Source organism: Podarcis pityusensis (genome assembly GCF_964106645.2).
Source record: "Podarcis pityusensis genome assembly, chromosome: Z".
Classification (NCBI taxonomy): Eukaryota; Metazoa; Chordata; class Lepidosauria; order Squamata; family Lacertidae; genus Podarcis; species Podarcis pityusensis.
The window spans coordinates 46,930,477-46,947,391 of NC_138044.1; the positions used below are offsets into that span (position 1 = coordinate 46,930,477).

Below are 16,915 nucleotides of genomic sequence, written 5' to 3' on the forward strand. Positions count from 1 at the left end.
TAATAATCCCAAACTGAAGACTAGGAGAACACAGCAGCTGTGTGAAATTAGTAAAACACTCTTGCTTCTGCCTGCAACCTATCCACTTTCCTTTCACTTTCCAAATCAAGTGAAGGTGCAACACTTTTCATTCTCTCACCTTCCCTTCAAAATAATTTTTCCAGCTCTGAAAGGAGCAACTTGAAAGTTGAGTGGGCCACTTTGCCCACAAACTTTCTCCCCTGTAGCAACCTGTGCATTAACAATCCAGAGTAAGAGATATGGGGCAGATGCCAACAGGAAACTACCCTCCTCCCCTAGTAAATCTCTTTTTTTGGTGTGTGTGTGTGTGTATGTTTTTGTGTTCTTGTTACCACCTTGTCAGGATTTGTTTGTCGGTCACATAATTTGGAACCAAGCTACTTTGTGGGCTATACACAAGACATATCAGCTTCACTGTTGGAGGAAGAGAACACTGGGGGGTAGAGTGGTGGTATCTTCAAACACAGAGTGTCTCAGGCCTTCTCAGAAAAAGTAGAGATCTGGCTGCCACTTCCAAGAGATGCAGAAAGGATGCAGCAGGTTCTCCCTCTAGTGACCATAACCCAGAAATACACAAGCCCAAGAAACAGAAGAGATGCCACACAAGATGAAAAAGGCTTAAAATCCCTTTTAATAATGCATTCCTGTAACAATCTTCAGACAAACTCAACCTGTTAGTGGACGATTACAACTCAGGTTCACATAAAGAAAGTCTCATACTTCTACACAAGACAGGCAAAGTTAGGGTTATACGAACAGTTGCTTCAACTTGAGTCTTCAACAGGAAACTTTAATTTGTCCAATAGATTGTACTTTTCTACCAGTAAAAAAAATGTTTTGTTTTTTTAAATGGTACAACACATTGAATAAGTCATCTCCATATCACCACCACCACTAACCTGGCCCTCCTGGCTGCACCAGCGAGCTACAATAAAGGAAAAAATGGTCCAGAGGAGAAAAGTGAAAAGCTACAAGTTTATTCTTTAAAAAAACTAGTTCCCCGTCCCCCCACATGATAAGCCGTTTGAAGCTACAGACATTTACAGACTCACAGGCCCTGCTCTACTGCTCTGGAAAAATATATCCAGAGAGCTGCATGAAGGCAGAACAGGCCTCCAATGGCAGCTGAGTTAGCTGGGGGCTGAACCTGTGTTGTGGTGCTTGGGAATGGGAGAGACATCAAGGTCCTAACCTGGCCTCTCACACTACACAGCTAGTGAAGCTTCCTGGGATCCATTTTCACATTGCATTTTGCAGGAATGCACCTTGTGGCATCGACTAAACCCTTTACAAATCTGGCTGGGTGCCCTTTTGCCATGGCCAGACCCCGGATGCCCAAGGGAAGCCCCTAAGGGTTGTCCCGATGGAATGGGCAGGAGACTGGACACGCCTCCCTCCCCATTTAGTATCGGCGACGCTTGTTCGGGCCAAAGTCCCCCCCAGGAGCTCCTCTGTTGAATCCCGGTGTGTTTCCTCCCATGGTTCCAAGTCCTTCCATTGCAGCGCCCTGGCCAAAGCGATCAGCGGGTGGCGGTGGAGTCTGAAGGAAAGTGAGGAGGGAAAAGAAGCTTGGGTTAGAAACATCCCTCAAGACTGACTGCAACTGTACAGACCCCATGCAACCTCCACTTAGTATGCTCTTCCCTCCTCCACCAATAGCCATTATGGGGGAACCACCAGGGCCCAAGAGGGCTTAGGAAGAACACATTAAACTGTGCACCAAAGCAACAGCACCTGAGTTCTCTCTGACTTCCAATCCCTTTTCATTTTCTGTCACGTCTTTTTTGGCAAATGCACAGCTGCCAAGTTAGGAAAAGGGGGAACACACGGCTTAGCTTCTTTGCTTCTGCCCCCTGCCAAACCATTAGTCGAATCATGTAGCTAGCTGATTCAAATCAACTTACAAAGAGAGAAGATGCTCATGCAGATTCTTGCCTAGATCAAGGGTTTTGCAACCCACCCTCTCAGCCAAATCCTGCCTAATTGCACTTGGTTGACCTTACCATTCCCATGGCTCCATCAGGAATCATTGGCCCAGGACCAGCTGCAGGTGGTGGCCCTGCTGGAACACTGGTAGCTCCCATTGTCCCTCGGTTGTTCATGCCTATCGCACCTGAGGAAAAGCAAGGAGGCCTCTTGGTCTGTATACCCCTGAGGGTTAAGTGGCCACTGAAAGCTCAGCTCCCTTACTGCACATATTCCTGCTGGTGAAAAGCACCTGTGGCCCACCCAGAGCTCAGCTACCTGCTGTCTTAGGAACCTGCAGCCACCACATAGAACAGCTGATGAAGCACAACCCAACCCAAAACATTAACAGGAGAGGAAAAACCACTTGCAGCTTACCTCCCATACCCATCTGTCCCATTCGCATATCTGGAGGCTCCCTCTGAAACACAGAGACAAGCTTGCTTCAGACAACATCCCAACACCTCCTTCTGGCAGGACACATGAAAGTAGCTTCTCTGTGCTACTGCCCAGGCCGGAAGGGGTTAGAAACTGTATGAATTGTAGAAGCTGACCCTCACCACCCCACCAGGTGAAGCAAGTCCCCTACCGCATCAGGGAAGGCCCCCTTAAATCCTTCTTGCCGCCTCATCATCTCTTCCTGCTGCCTCCTCATCTCTTCCTCACGGCGCCTGCGTTCCTCCTCTTGCCTGCAAGGAAGGCTCTCATATAGTCACACCAATTGGAGAGCTATCAAACAATTCAGACTTGCTTATTCACAAGCTACAGATGCTCTCAGATGCTTCTTGGCAACAGCCTTGCCCCTACAAAGTCCTACCAATTACCAGCACAAGTCAAGTAAATTCACAGACAGGTGTGACTGATTCCCTGCTCACCTGAGTTCCAGTTGTTTACGCTTCTGCACCTCCTGGTTGTGCAGCTCCTCCATTCTCCTGAGTTCTTCCTGGCGCCTCATTAAGTCTGGAAAAAACATCCACAGGGGTGACAGGTCAGGATGCCTGCACTACTTGCTCCCAGCAAACTGCAAAGGCCATCGCCATTCTGCTTCTCACCTTGCCTCATGAGCATGACCTGATGCTCATGACGAGCTGCCTCCATTTCCATCTCCAGCTTCTCCCGTGCTTCTTTGATGTTGCGATCCACTTGCTCTTGCTGCTGCTTTTCCATCTCAATCAGGGCCTTCCAACGCATAGCATACTCATACTCAAAGGAACCGGGCTGTGCAAAACGGGGAGGTTGCTCACGCTCCCTGCAACAGCAAGGTGGAAAAAATCCAGTCACTTAGGAAAAGGCAACTTGAGTTAGTGAGAGTCACAGGACTGGGGTCAAGGCAGAAAGTAAAGTTTACAGGCAAGCAGCTTGCATCATGAACGTTTCTGAGAATGGGAATCAAGCTCAGATAGCTACTAAGTTTGCTTTATGCATCCTACCACTATGCTTAGCAAAAGCCAACAAAACAAGGTGAAAAAACACTTGCATGCTACTTTATGTTACATTTTTATGTTTCTGGAAGCCACTTTATAGAAATTGGCTTGAAAAGTAGTAATAAATCCATTTAATAACAATGGTATTTCCCATAAAAATGTAACTGTCCTCAGATGAGCTTCCCCTAAGAAGGCACCACTTCCCTGGGCTGCTTACTTGTGATATTGTTGGTTTTTGATGACAAGTTTTTCTGGCAGTCCCTCTTCATCATCATACTGATCCATGGGCTCCACAGTCACAGGTCGAGGGAACCTGTCAATGAAAATTGTATCCATCTAAATAAATGCCAACCTCTTTAAAGGCCAAAATCCAAGAGCTAGCAGCAGTTTTGTACAGGCTTAGGCATGATCAGGGCCTTCCTTAGCCTAGTTACCAACACTCTTTCCCTGAAGCTGAATGCTGCTGCCTCCTGGGACCAATAAGGACTCCCAGGTGAAAAACAATGTTCAGAGTTAAGAAGCACTAAAGCAGCACAAGAGAGACCTGAGATTCTGCTGTGGCCAGCAAGCCATAATACCTTTGATCCAGCCTTGCAAATAATGTTTGACTGGGCAAACCACCATGTGTCCTGTGGTGCTCAAAAAGCATCTCTTATAAAGGTATGAGCACCAAATGTAGAGCCCACAATTTTCTGGTTGTAGTTCTTGTCCTACCAGCCCTGTTCAACATAAGCAATGACTGGTGATGAGTAAAACTGCAATACTGTATTTCTTCATTTAGCTCTGTAGACACAGATAGAGAACATCACTTAAGATTCAGGCCCACTGAATAAATGCACTCTTTATTGCCCTCTACTGGTAAGACACACACACACACACACCACCCTAAGTCAAAAGACCTGGTTTCTTTTATCGTACTTACAATAGTAAACTAGAATAACTTACGTAGTTAGCAAGAAGGAACCCTCACTACATCTGTCCAGGGCTTTTCTAGCAGCCGGCTTTCCAGAAAATTCTACAATGCCTTTCCCAGAAGGTCTGCCTCTGTCATCCACAATGACCACAGCCCTCTCCACTTGGCCAAACATTGAGAAGGCCTCCTCCAGAAGCTCATTGGACACAAACTGTGGCAGGTTCCTGACAGTCAGTGAGGCACTATGGCATGCAAAGCGCACGCGCAACTGCTTCCCACGCAGGGGCATGTTGTCCAGCTCCACTTTCGCAATCTCAGCCAGAGTTCGAGTTTCCTGGAGACAAAAACACACACACACCACCCATTAAAGCCCACCACACCAGAATTATTTCAAGTGGGTAAATAATCCACCAGCTCACTGCTACTAGACCAAGAACCTCCCTGAAGAGACAAAAGGGTAGGCACTCCCTAACAAAGCACATATTACGGGAAAAACAATTTTATTCCCAAAGAGAGTGGAATGGAGAGTGTAGGGAGCCCAGCAAAGAGAACACTTTGGCATTACAAATAGCCAGGACTTGAGAGAAGAGATGAAAATCAGGGAACTGCTGAATGCATGACTCTCATGGGAGAGTAGATCCAAACACTCTTGAGAAAAGGGAGCCCAAGATTTCCCAACTGGATCTTTCCATGTGTGACATTTAGGGCACACACTTGTAAGCTACTCTTAAAAATACAGCATTCCTAGCGCCTCAACACTGGAGTAACAACAATTAGCAGAACATAGTCGGAAAGTACTATGTGGCATAGGATCTCGGATGCAAAATAAATTATACATCAGACTTTGGGAGGGATCCAAAATCAAGGACAGAGAAAAGGAAAGAAAACCAGATATAAAATTCATTATATCCACAATCCATTATTAGTTGTTGTTGTTGTACTTGTTACTATGGAGAGTAGTAACAGGCTCTTTTTAAAAAAATCTGCTTTGTTTACAAATAACTAGATGTTGCCATTAAGGTCTTACATAATCTCATGTGTAGATGAAGTTACTAAGAATTTCAAACGGCAGCATATTTCACAGGAGATTAAATCCACAGGCCTTCTAATATACAGTACCTTATTTTCTGAGTTAATTTTTTAGCAATTACTATGGACCAGATTTGATCATAAATCTTTATCCAACTCATCTAAATATTTTCTTTTCCTTACAATAACCATCCTGGCAGCCAGCAATATATATACATATACAGATAGGTAGAATATATACACATATATAGATAGAACACACACACACACACACACACACACACACACACACTCAATTATTTATCCAAATAATCCAAAGTCTTCATTTGGTCCATCCCATATCCCCATGAAAGCTAATGAGGTACCAATTCACTACCTTTCCAAAAGCTGTCACTGAATGATATTCCCACCATAAGCAGAAATGCATGCATTTTTTTTTTTTTTGCAGCAGAAGTACTTTGGAGAGAAATTGGGGCTTATATACGATAAGATCACTAGTGTACAATGCCACCTTAAAAATATATTGAGAGTAGATTGTTAAATCCTTGCTGAAATTGATTTTTTAGGCCTCTTGTTCCATACTCTTTCCCATTTTATAGGCTCATCATAATCAGAATCCTTTTTCTAACATTTTATAAACCTGTTAAAGGGACCCCTGACCATTAGGTCCAGTCGTGGCCGACTCTGGGGTTGCGGCGCTCATCTCGCTTTATTGGCCGAGGGAGCTGGCATACAGCTTCTGGGTCACATGGCCCATAGGTACCTAATAGGAGCGGTACCTATTTATCTACTTGCACTTTGACGTGCTTTCGAACTGCTAGGTTGGCAGGAGCAGGGACCGAGCAACGGGTCACCCCGTCGCGGGGATTCAAACCGCCAACCTTCTGATCAGCAAGTCCTAGGCTCTGTGGTTTGACCCACAGTGCCACCTGCGTCCTATAAACCTGTTAGATCATGTCTAATTTTGTTAATATTTTATAAATGTGGATGATACATCATTTTGCCTTAAATTTATTTGCAAAATCTGGTGCTTAAACTTTATTAAACAGCAAGTTAAAAGAAAGAACTAATTCAGTTTACTATAGAGAACATACCTGCCCAAGTTCAAACCAGGAGTGAATATTTAATGTTTATGCAGTTGTACTGTTCATGCTTTATTTTAATGCTTCTAAATTATAAGGTTTTGATTAAATAAAATTACTGTAACAAGTACTTAAGACTAGGCCTTCTTCCTTCACTGAATTAGCCATTTTATTTTTTTACTTTTGTATTTTTTAAACAACTGATTTAAAAAATACAGAATATAAACCAGCTCATCATTGCCCTCCCACCTTGATATATTCCTTTGACACATTATGTATGATTGAAGATCAAGAGTTTGCACATCTCCTCTTCCTCAGTTCTAGAAATACCAGTCTGGAAGCACAGACTGAGAACATTAACAGGTCAGCTCTGCCAGCATTGTAAGTTCAAAAGTCTATGGACAGCAGCCACCAAGAAAGCTCTCAAGAGCTTCTTCATCTCTTTATGTGCACAGCTGGAAGTTCCATGTGCAAAACTCAGCTAGAACTGAGCAGCTAGGGATTCTGGAGCTAGTGGGGAATCAACTAGCATAATCCATTAAGCTTGCATGCCATACTGATCACTTCCCTAGGGAAGACATTCTGCTTTCTGCCAGTGAAACACAGCCCCCCCTGTAAGCAACTGGTTTTCTCACAATCCCCATAAAATTCCAGGACCAGAGGCATTAAGTATTATTCTGTAAGTCCTAACTCAGAAACATCATGCAAGAGTCTGCTTCCACAAAATAAAGTGCCACATGCAGCATTCACAGTGCACACAATATGAAACCATGCACTGGCCATTCAAGCCCACATTGCTAGCATTAAAAGCAGCACTACTTTCGCCAAGCCATAGGAATCCTTAGCACACTATAGCCACTCACCAGCCTGATAAAGCCAAAGCCTTTGTCCTTATGAATGAAGACTTCTCCAGCCTTCCCATATTTTTCAAACAGCTTCCTCATTTCTTCTTCTGTGATATCAGGGGGCAGGTTCCCCACAAATAGGCGACTTCTCTGTGTGAAGGTCTTTTCGCCAGGTTTTCGGAAATTCTTCATGTCAATTGTCAGGCCTTCATCTGAGGGGAATAAGGTACAGAATCGCTCTACAAAATTGGGGGAACAAACGCTGAGTGTTAACACATTGAAGAGCACAAAGGTCAGAACATTCACCAAGTCTCCCAACACACATCCAGTCTTAACTATTTTAGCAGCAACTGCAGGTCAACACAAGTCGGAGGCCCTGGGAGTTGAAGAGTCAGCGCCATAGCAGCCTTTGCCCTGCGCAGATGAAAGATATGGCCCATTGACTGAAAATGCAAAGCCACCTGCAGGACAGCCAGAGCACTACAAATGCTGGAAGAATAGGTCCAAAACAAAGATTTTTAGCAGCACTTACATGACAGTGCTGGTAGGAAGCTTTCCAGCACACAGCAGCAGATGGGAGAGTGGGGCTCCAAATACAGCCTGCAAATTTACAATCTGGAGGAAGCAACTCAAGATACAGTCAAATAGCAATGCCAGTTAGAACACATTACCCACTGTCTTAAAAGACTGATCAGAATCAAAGCCCAACACCAGTCTTTCTGGGTGTTTGAAGGAGGCCACATATTGCTGTGATAGAAAAAGGACGAGCATTAAGAGGTGAGAAAGTGCTCAGTGGCCAGAGGAACTGCAGCAAATGAAGAAGCAAGCATCCAAGTCCAGTTGTAGAAAGAAAGCCATAGTGTTCATTAAGTGCAGAAAGAAGCAAACCATCTTAGAAAGCAACCCAATCAGCCACAAAAGCATAAGCTAAGCCATGTCTCCATCCACCATTTAGCTATACCTATAATCTACAAAGCCCTGAACTCCTAGCAATTTAAAAATAATCATGCATTCTTAGGCCACTAGCAACCAAATCATTAAGTTATGCTAGCTTAGTTTGCAAGTCACATTAAGGATTTGAAGTATAAGCAATCCTCATGTGCTGAAGGGATTTGCCGTTAATGCTAATATTGGGAAAGGGGGCGATACACCCTTTAAGAGTCAATCCAACAGTAACCTCTGGTGACCTGAGGCAGACATGTTAAGCACCTATCTAAAGTCGCAAGAAATCACACCAGATCTGGTCGAAAAATTCCCACCTCATATATGCTTTCTGTGTCACTGAGCTTGTTCTCACCAGCCTAAGACTTTCAAACCAAGCTGTGATTCAATCATGCAACTGACCAACAGTAGCTTTGAAAAGACTTCTGCAAGTACACAATGAACAGAATATTTTTGGAGCACACAGTGGTGACCAGGTCCAAAGGAAGACTAATACCTTGCACTATCTATAGGAGATCTAACCATATGACTATGACATCTCCAAAGACACCAAAATGACTTGTATGGGTTTGTTCCACTGGCCACTCACAATCAGTTTGTGTGTAATTCCCTGGAGCCAGAGGGCCACTTCACATTTTATAAACAAGTGAAGGTGAAAAAGTGCAATCACAAGCCTCCCATGTGGAAGAGAATTGGAACAGGTGCTGTGTTTTTCAAACTATGTCCCAAATGAAGTGCTGCAAGAAAGGACACCACCTCCAGTGTGGATGTTACCCAAGGAAGCCGCCACTCACTTTGGTTGTTGGCCTGCTGTCCATTAGCTGGGGGAGGTTGTTGTTGCTGCTGTTGCTGTTGGTGCTGATGCTGCTTCCTCGGAGTGTGGTTTTGCTTCTCCATAGCAAAGCCCTTGTTGCCCTGCATCTTCAAACCTGGGAGGGGGGAAGGAATTAAATGTAAGTACAATGAACCCACAACCACAGTGTCAGAGCACACATTTTTCTTCCCACAAGATCAGGGGTTCAAATACCAGCACCTTCAGTTACAAATGATCTTTCCTGACGGAGTTGGAGGTTGGGGACTGTGTGTCTGGTACTTTGGAGAGCTGCTAACAAATCCAATCCAGTGGTGGCAGCTTTGTTAGCTCACAAATGGAAGAAGCCTCAAAGCTCAGGGCAGAATATGTGCTTTGCTTGCAGAGGGGTCCACTTTTACTCCTTGGCTTCACCAGCTGAGAACTGCTCTCAAGTCATAGGGCTAGAAAGAGACTATGAGAAGTCACTAATAAATAGCATTAATAATAAATTATTTATACCCCGCCCATCTGGCTGGGTTCCCCCAGCCACTTTGGGCAACTCCCAACAGAATATTAAAAACACGGTAAAACATCAAACATTAAAAACTTCCCTAAACAGGACTGCCTCAGGTGTCTTCTAAAAGTCTGATAGTTGTTTATTTCCTTGATATCTGATGGGAGGGCATTCCACAGGGCAGGTGCCACTACCGAGAAGGCCCTCTGCCTGGTTCTCTGTAATCTCACTTCTTGCAGTGAGGGAACCGCCAGAAGGCCATCGGAGCTGGACCTCAGTGTCCGGGCTGACCAATGGGGCTGGAGATGCTCCTTCTGGTATACTGGGCTGAGGCCGTTTAAGGTTTTAAAGGTCAGCACCAACACTTTGAATTGTGCTCAGAAACATACTAGGAGCCAATGTAGGTCTTTCACGACCAGTGTTATGGTCTTGGCAGCCACTCCCAGTCACCAGTCTAGCTGCCGCATTCTGGATTAGTTGTAGTTTCTGGGTCACCTACAAAGGCGGCCCCACATAGAGCGCATTACAGTAGTTCAAGCAGGAAATAACTAGAGCATGCACCACTCTGGTGAGACAGTCTGCGGGCAGGGAGGGTCCCAGCCTGCATACCAGATGGAGCTGGTAGACAGCTGCCCTGGACACAGAATTGAACTGTGCCCCCACAGACAGCTGTGAGTCCAAAATGACTCCCAGGCTATGCACCTGGTCCTTCAGAGGCACAGTTACCCCATTCAGGACTAGGGAGTCCTCCACAACTTCCCACCCCGTCCCCCCAAAACGGTACTTCTGTCTTGTCAGGATTCAACCTCAATCTGTTAGCTGCCATCCATGCTCCAACTGCCTCCAGACACTCACACAGGACATTCACTACCTTCACTGGTTCTGATTTAAAAGAGAGGTAGAGCTGGGTATCATCCGCATACTGATGAACACCCAGCCCAAACCCCCTGATGATCCCTTCCAGTGGCTTCATATAGATATTAAAAAGCATGGGGGGAAGAGGATGGAACCCTGAGGCACCCCACAAGTGAGAGCCCACTCATCCCCCAACACCACTTTCTGGACACAGCCCAGGAGGTAGGAGCGGAGCCACTGTATAATAGTGCCCCCAGCTCCTTTAGACGGTCCAGAAGCACGCCATGGTTGATGGTATCAAAGGCCACTGAGAGATCCAGAAGAACTAGGAGACAGCTCATTGACCAGCATGACCAAGGCAGCTTCAGTCCCATGATGAGGCCTGAATCCTGACTGGAAGGGATCCAAATGATCCGCATCCTCCAGGTGTGCCTGGAGTTGTTCAGCAACCACCTGCTCAATCACCTTGCCCTAGAATGGAAGATTTGAGACTGGGTGATATTTGGCCATATTGGCTAGGCCCAAAGATGGTTTAATAACTGCCTCTTTCAGCGGGTCTGGGAAGGCTCCCTCACAGAGGGAAAAATTCACCACCCCACAGAGCCCATTGCCCAGCCCTTCCCGGCTCACTTTTATGAGCCAGGATGGGCAAGGATCAAGGCGATAGGTGGTCAGTTTCACTCATCCAAGCAGCCTGTCCACATCCTCGGAGGTAACAGATTGGAGTTGATCCCATGCAACTTGACTAGACAGGAGTCTAGCACTCTCCCGCCCCAGCCCTGCTTCTACAGTGGAATCTACCTCTTTCTGAATCTGAGCGACTTTATCTGCAAAAAACTTTGCATAATCATTGCATGAGATCTTGGGGACCTTACCAGGCCCCAATGGCGAAGGTGGTTCCGTTAGACTGTGAACCACCTGAGTCTCCTACTGCTGTATTCTGCAGATGCAATAGAGGCGGTGAAGAAGGTCCTCTTCGCCGATGCTATTGCCACTTGGTAGGCTCAATGCTGATCTCTAACCCGTGTTCGGTCTGATTCAGAATGAGTTTTCCGCTACCAGCACTCTAGCCGCCTCAGCGATTATTTCATCGTCCTCAGCTCTGGAGAAAACCACGAGGCTGTCTGGGCTCCATGCAATCGGAAAGAGGGAGCTTCACAGTCAATAGCCCTGGTTAACTCTGCATTCCAGCGGGCCACCAGGGAATCAGCTGGAAGGCCATCAACATGGGATAAAATATCCCCTATCACTCTCTGGAAACCATTTGGATCCATTAAGTAGCAGGGGTGGACTGTCCAAATTGGTCCTATCCAGCACCGAGCCAAGCAGGCCAACAGCTGCAGTCCAGAGAGCAGAAAACAGCAGCTTGGGTTGACTGGCCATATCTCAAGCAGGTCCAAAGTCACCTGTGTGGCACACAAGAAGAGCCCTGCTGGACCAGCATCCTATCTCTTTGCAGTGGAGAACGTGATACCTCTGGGAAGCTCACAGGGCAACAACCCTCTCCCACTATTGTTCCCCAGCAACTGGCATCCAATAGGCATACTGCCTCTGGTCCTGGAAATAATACACAGCTCCTTATTGCTAACGACCAATGCCACATATCTCCTCCTTTGCGAGTTTTCCCATTCCTCAACTGAAGCACCTACCTCAACAACCATCATAACATCTTAATGCCAAGTTCAGAGTTTCACTATACAGATATGCGAAGATGTCTTTCCTTTTGCGTGTGCTGAATCGTTTCACTGGGTGCTGCCAGGCCAGGCAACTTTTGCCAAAGCGATTCCCCTGCAGGTGGTTTCGAGCTACAACCACCCTCAGGTGTACTGACTCGCCTCCACGGGAGCAGCTGCCCGGAAACACTCAGGGGGGCTCCAGGCTGACAAAGGCAGCGCTAGCAACACGAAGGAGCCAACAAACAAAAAGCCCTGCTGGGTCAGGCATCCCCCAGAAAGCCCCTGGACCTGGCCCAGGTCCCCTACTCCCCACACCGCCGCGCGCAAACAGCAACCCTCCAGCAAACTGGCTCCTTCATAAACACGCGGCCTCCGATTCCGGGAGGCGATGCCACTACTCCGCAGAAGCCTCAGGACGGGTCGCTGAACAAAGCCCCAAAATACATACTGAAAACAAGAAGCAGGCAAACCAATAGCCCCCCCTTCAATACACACACTCCGCCCCACCTTACTAGTGTACTACTACCGCCGAAAGCTTTCCCGCCGGCGCCATCCGCCCCGAGAACCCAGAAAAGGCAGCGGACAGCCTGGCCCTACCACGGATCTCGCCCCCTCCTTCTCGCCGCAGCTTCCGCGGTCCAAAACCGGAGGCTGCGTCCCCTCGCCGCGCACGAGACTTCGCCGACGGACCTCCGTTCCTCGGAACCGGTCCCTCGGGTGCTTGCCCGGCAATCGGGACAGGGAGGAGGCAGCGCCGAGAGAGAGAGGTGGACGGGGCGAGAAGAGGGACAAGGGGTCTTTGGGGGTGGGGGGCTCCCGGACCAGGCGTGAGGGGGAGGTAGGCCGCGCATGCGCTCGCTCACTCACTCGGTCGCTCGCTCGCTCCTGCCTTGCCCACGGCTGCTTCTTCCTTCACCTCAGGCGGCGGCGAAGAGGCCCAGCGGCGCTACAGAAGCCCCGGCCTAGATTTGTCCGCCTTAGCCGGCAGGTGCTTTTCTTCTCCTCCGCCCCCGCCTCGTCCCTCAGCCGGACCCCGGCTCGCAAATGCCGCGCTTGCTTGCTTGCTCGCCGGCCGGCCAGCCTCGGCCTCCTCACCTCAGGAAAAGCCACTGAGAGGAACGAGGGAGGAGGAAGAGGAGGGGGGTCCGCCAAAAAGAAGCGGGGGGAGGGGAAAAGGCGCGCGCGGCCGGAAACCGTTCACCCGTGCTTGCTGCGCTCGCCCCGCCCTCCGCCGCCGAACTGATTGGCCGACGGAGCTCCGGCGGGCTTGCGCTGAGTGGCCGCTGGCGACGCCGGTCGGAGGCGTTCGCCTGGGCGGGGGCGGGCCCTCGCGCGTCCTATTGGCCGCGCTCCTCGCCCCCCCTCAGCCCGCGCAAACGGCAGCCAATGGCGGGCTGAGGGGTGTTTTAGGTTCCCCCCTCTCTGTGCCTCTTTCCCACAGCAAGGTTTGGGTGAGAGGCGAGAAAGGGACAAAGGGGGCAGGAAAAGGGGAGGCGGTGGGTGGCTGGAAATGAGGAGCGAGCGTCGTGACGGCGCCGCGGGGCCCTGCGCAGGCGCGGTAGAAAAAGGCGCTGTTCCTTAAGCAGCAGTGCCGCGGATTTGGGTCCGTCTGCAGGGGGCGTTGGAGCGCGCTCTTACGGTAAAGCCCCTGCCTTTTAAGCATGTTCAAATACGTACTGTGCATAAGCGTGGGCGGGTGGAACTCTTGTCCACATGATGCCCAGGAGCAGCTGCAAAAATGTGCTGGGTTTGGCAATAGGATTGTGCGCACCGATCCTGTGCATTATTTTTTTCCACTTAAGAGGGAGGTAAGTGCGGTTTAAAAACTCAAAAATGCATAAAATAGTAGCAAGCAAAACAGTACCTCCGTCCAATAATGGGTTTGGGAAGGTGGTTTACAGCTCAATATTCATTGCATCTATGTCCCACTTTTTCCTCCAAAGATATCATGGTGGCTCACACCACTCTCAGTTAATCCCAACAGCAACCCTGTGAGGTAGGTTAGGCTGAGTGGCCCAAGGCCATACCCAGTGAGCTTTATGTTCAAGTGGGGATTCAGACCCTGGTCTCCCAGGTCCTGGTCCGTCACTCTAATCACTACCCCGCCCTGTCTCCCCTAGAACATAACAATGTATGCCTATACTTACCATCATATATAATACAAAAATTGGAACAGTTGCATAAATGCAGTTATAATAAAAAGGAATGCATAATTCAATATGGATGGATGGATTCAGCTAACCTGGTTTGCCAGCAGAGAGCAGTGCAAGGGCTCCTGCATGACACGTTTTCCCACCTTAAAGTAATAATGCGTAAAATGCAGCAAGTGTTTATTTGGAAGTAAGGCATGTGTTCAGCCCGGCCTATTTCCAAGTTATTGTGTGGGATTGCTATTGTACACTAGGGCATGTTTTTTACAAATCTCAAAATACGTTGTAGTAGGAAAGTTACTACAAATTATAAACAGAAAAAAAGACATGGTAGAAACAAAAGCAAAGGTGACTGTACAGTAATAGTTCTGTTGGGTAGAGCATGGTGCTGATAACACCAAGGATGCAGATTCAGTCCCCCTACAGAACAGCTGCATATCCCTGCATTTTTAGGGGGTAGGACTAAATGATCCTCAGGGTGCCTTCCAACTCTACTATTTTATGAGTCTATAATTCTTTGCTTTGATAGTCAGCCTATAAGTGAAGAGGGGAGTCTGCTTACCTAGACATTATTGAGAAAATGCCAAGAATGTTTGTGCTGGGAAAACTCGGCCTTGTACTTCTGCCTGCAATTCTTCAGCTCTGATAATGCAGGCTGGCTTTTCTCTGAGAATGTGAATTACTTTCTACACATGTGTAAAGCTAAGGTGAGGGAACATCTGTGTAATTTTTAGGCCTGTGAATCCCACTTTTGTGGGTTCCCCAGCGGCCGTTGTTGTTGAGACCAAATAAAGCAGTCTCAAACATCACAACTGATGTGGCTGATTGAAGAAAACCCAACCTGGGAAAAAGCCTAATTGAATACAGTGGGCTTACTTCTGAGTAAACACCTAGAGGCTTGCATAATAAATTAATATGCACATCTACTGATGTGATGAAGTGAGAAATGCAGATAATGAGTTTTCAGGAGGGAGGAAGAGGAGACAAGCTGCACTGGATTGTGAGTCTGCGGGTGGGAAGTGTGGGGAAAATCCATGAAGGCACAATTTTTAGTGGACTTTTATGTTGTTACTGTAGCACTATGCAATAATACAAACTTCTGGGTTAAGCTGAACTCTTCAGCAGTCCCAAGGGGAAAATAACATTTTGTGTATGTATACAATAATACTGTACTGCAATCCTGTGCATAGTTACTTGGAATTTGGCTTATTGATCTGCCTTATTTCCAGGGATCTGTGCCTAGGGGCACACTGCACAACTCACTAAGGATTTCAGTATTTTAGTGGCTTCAGAATATGGGATGCCTTCCAATCATCTCCCCATTACACTAGAAAATACACTGAATTGTTACAAGCTAAAAACGGGAGTAAGAGCATCTGTAGCCATCATTTTTACAAGTACTTAAGATTGTGCTGTTGTCTCATTCTGCTTGATAAGCTTTAGTGTAATATTAAGCTTGTATATGCTTCCCCCCCAAAAAAATGCCTATAAAAGGTATGTATGTATTCATTCATTCATTCATTCATTTCCCTATTGGTTGGTTGGTTGTAAGATGCTTTCCATTGCCTTGGATAAGATAAACTCACCAACAAATAATAATAATAATAATAATAATTAATAGGTTGCTGGGGCTCACTCTCTTCTCAACTTCGTGACAGCCAGCACTTCTGAAGGAGAAGGGACAGGCATAATTTGAACCCAGGGCCACCAGTGCTAGGTGGAAGTAACCAGCCAGTTGGATTCCAGCAGGGCTTTGCAGGACGTGGCCTTACCTCTCCACCCCAGTTTGCAAAGAATAGCCAGACCCCTCCAGCGAGTCATTCATTATGTTAAATATGCCCATGGATAGCGTATTTGCCTCGATCATTGTACCTTTGCAACAGTCCCACCAGCACTGGCACCACCAGCACTCCTGAAGCCTGATGACCAACTGCAGTGCCCAGAGCAACTGCAGTGCTCTGTCCTGGCCCCTGTTGGAAGATGCAATACCTGGGCTCCCAACACTTTTATTGCCAAAGGCTTGGATGCATAGGTCAGTGGGATACACGAGCAGCCAGGTGGCAAGCATTCAGATGGACAGGTGCAGCACAGGCTAAGCACATGGTGAGGTGTCAAGAAGCCCCCAGCACTTGACATTTCCCCAAAGTCCCTTTCTGAAGATCACAGTTGTTTACGTGGTGGTTGTTCTGAGCCACAGGACCGGGAAAGCAAGCTGGCACCCCTCTCGGCAGATCTGTTTTCACCAGAGCAGCCTCTGTATCCTTGGTGATGGAGGCAGGCTCCACAAGGCCAGCTCACTGTCTGCTTTGTCCCCAGGCACCTTCCTGGAGGGGGAAGGCTCTTAGCCAGTCATGTACATTTGCTGTAACCCAGTGAGGTGGGCTACTCCCATGACTGTCCACTTGGCCCCTCCCCTAGACGTGGATCAGGGTCTTCCAGCCTGCTTGGAGAATTTGCAGCGACCACTTGTTATACACATTAGCAACTTAACATACATATGAAATTCCCCTTAACATACATATGTAATTATGCTTCCTTTCCCCACAGATGTGCAAACACAAAGAATTGTTCAATAAATCTGTATACCGAGTATGTGAGTTGTGTATGCATGTGACAGAGTGATGGAGATTGATAATATTTATACAATCAACTCAATATTCAAAACCTGGCCATCCTTTTAGTTACCAAATATCATTCCATCCTATT

At 47.3% G+C, this 16,915-nt stretch overlaps 2 protein-coding genes across 6 annotated transcripts in view; one reads left to right on the forward strand and one right to left on the reverse strand.

The window, feature by feature from the left end:
• ARHGEF6 (Rac/Cdc42 guanine nucleotide exchange factor 6) overlaps positions 1–16,915 on the forward strand; it is a 373,875-nt gene that overhangs the window by 289,991 nt on the left and 66,969 nt on the right. The gene's annotated exons all lie outside the window — the stretch shown is intronic.
• Positions 632–13,262, reverse strand: NONO (non-POU domain containing octamer binding). 5 transcript variants are annotated; one of them, XM_080990207.1, is made up of 11 exons: positions 12,923–13,262; positions 9,016–9,150; positions 7,298–7,491; positions 4,356–4,657; positions 3,628–3,723; positions 3,039–3,235; positions 2,862–2,946; positions 2,576–2,675; positions 2,365–2,407; positions 2,025–2,134; positions 632–1,561 (listed from the first exon to the last, which is right to left on the reverse strand). In XM_080990207.1, exons 2-11 carry the CDS (start codon positions 9,140–9,142, stop codon positions 1,424–1,426), a joined length of 1,392 nt encoding a protein of 463 aa, XP_080846333.1. In that variant the 5' UTR covers positions 9,143–9,150; positions 12,923–13,262; the 3' UTR covers positions 632–1,423. The 5 variants fall into 5 exon arrangements, with proteins under 5 accessions (XP_080846333.1, XP_080846330.1, XP_080846329.1 ...); XM_080990204.1 differs by having other exon boundaries at positions 7,298–7,518; positions 12,927–13,260; XM_080990203.1 differs by having other exon boundaries at positions 7,298–7,518; positions 12,923–13,260.

Excerpts from the sequence above, each read along its gene's own strand:
- NONO (XM_080990204.1), bottom strand. The coding sequence starts at position 9,142 with ATGCAGGGCAACAAGGGCTTTGCTATGGAGAAGCAAAACCACACTCCG. Across the intron at positions 3,236-3,627 it reads AAAAACCAACAATATCACAA|GGAGCGTGAGCAACCTCCCC; the intron begins GTAAGCAGCCCA and ends TTGCTGTTGCAG. Across the intron at positions 1,562-2,024 it reads CTGATGGAGCCATGGGAATG|ACTCCACCGCCACCCGCTGA; the intron begins GTAAGGTCAACC and ends ACTTTCCTTCAG.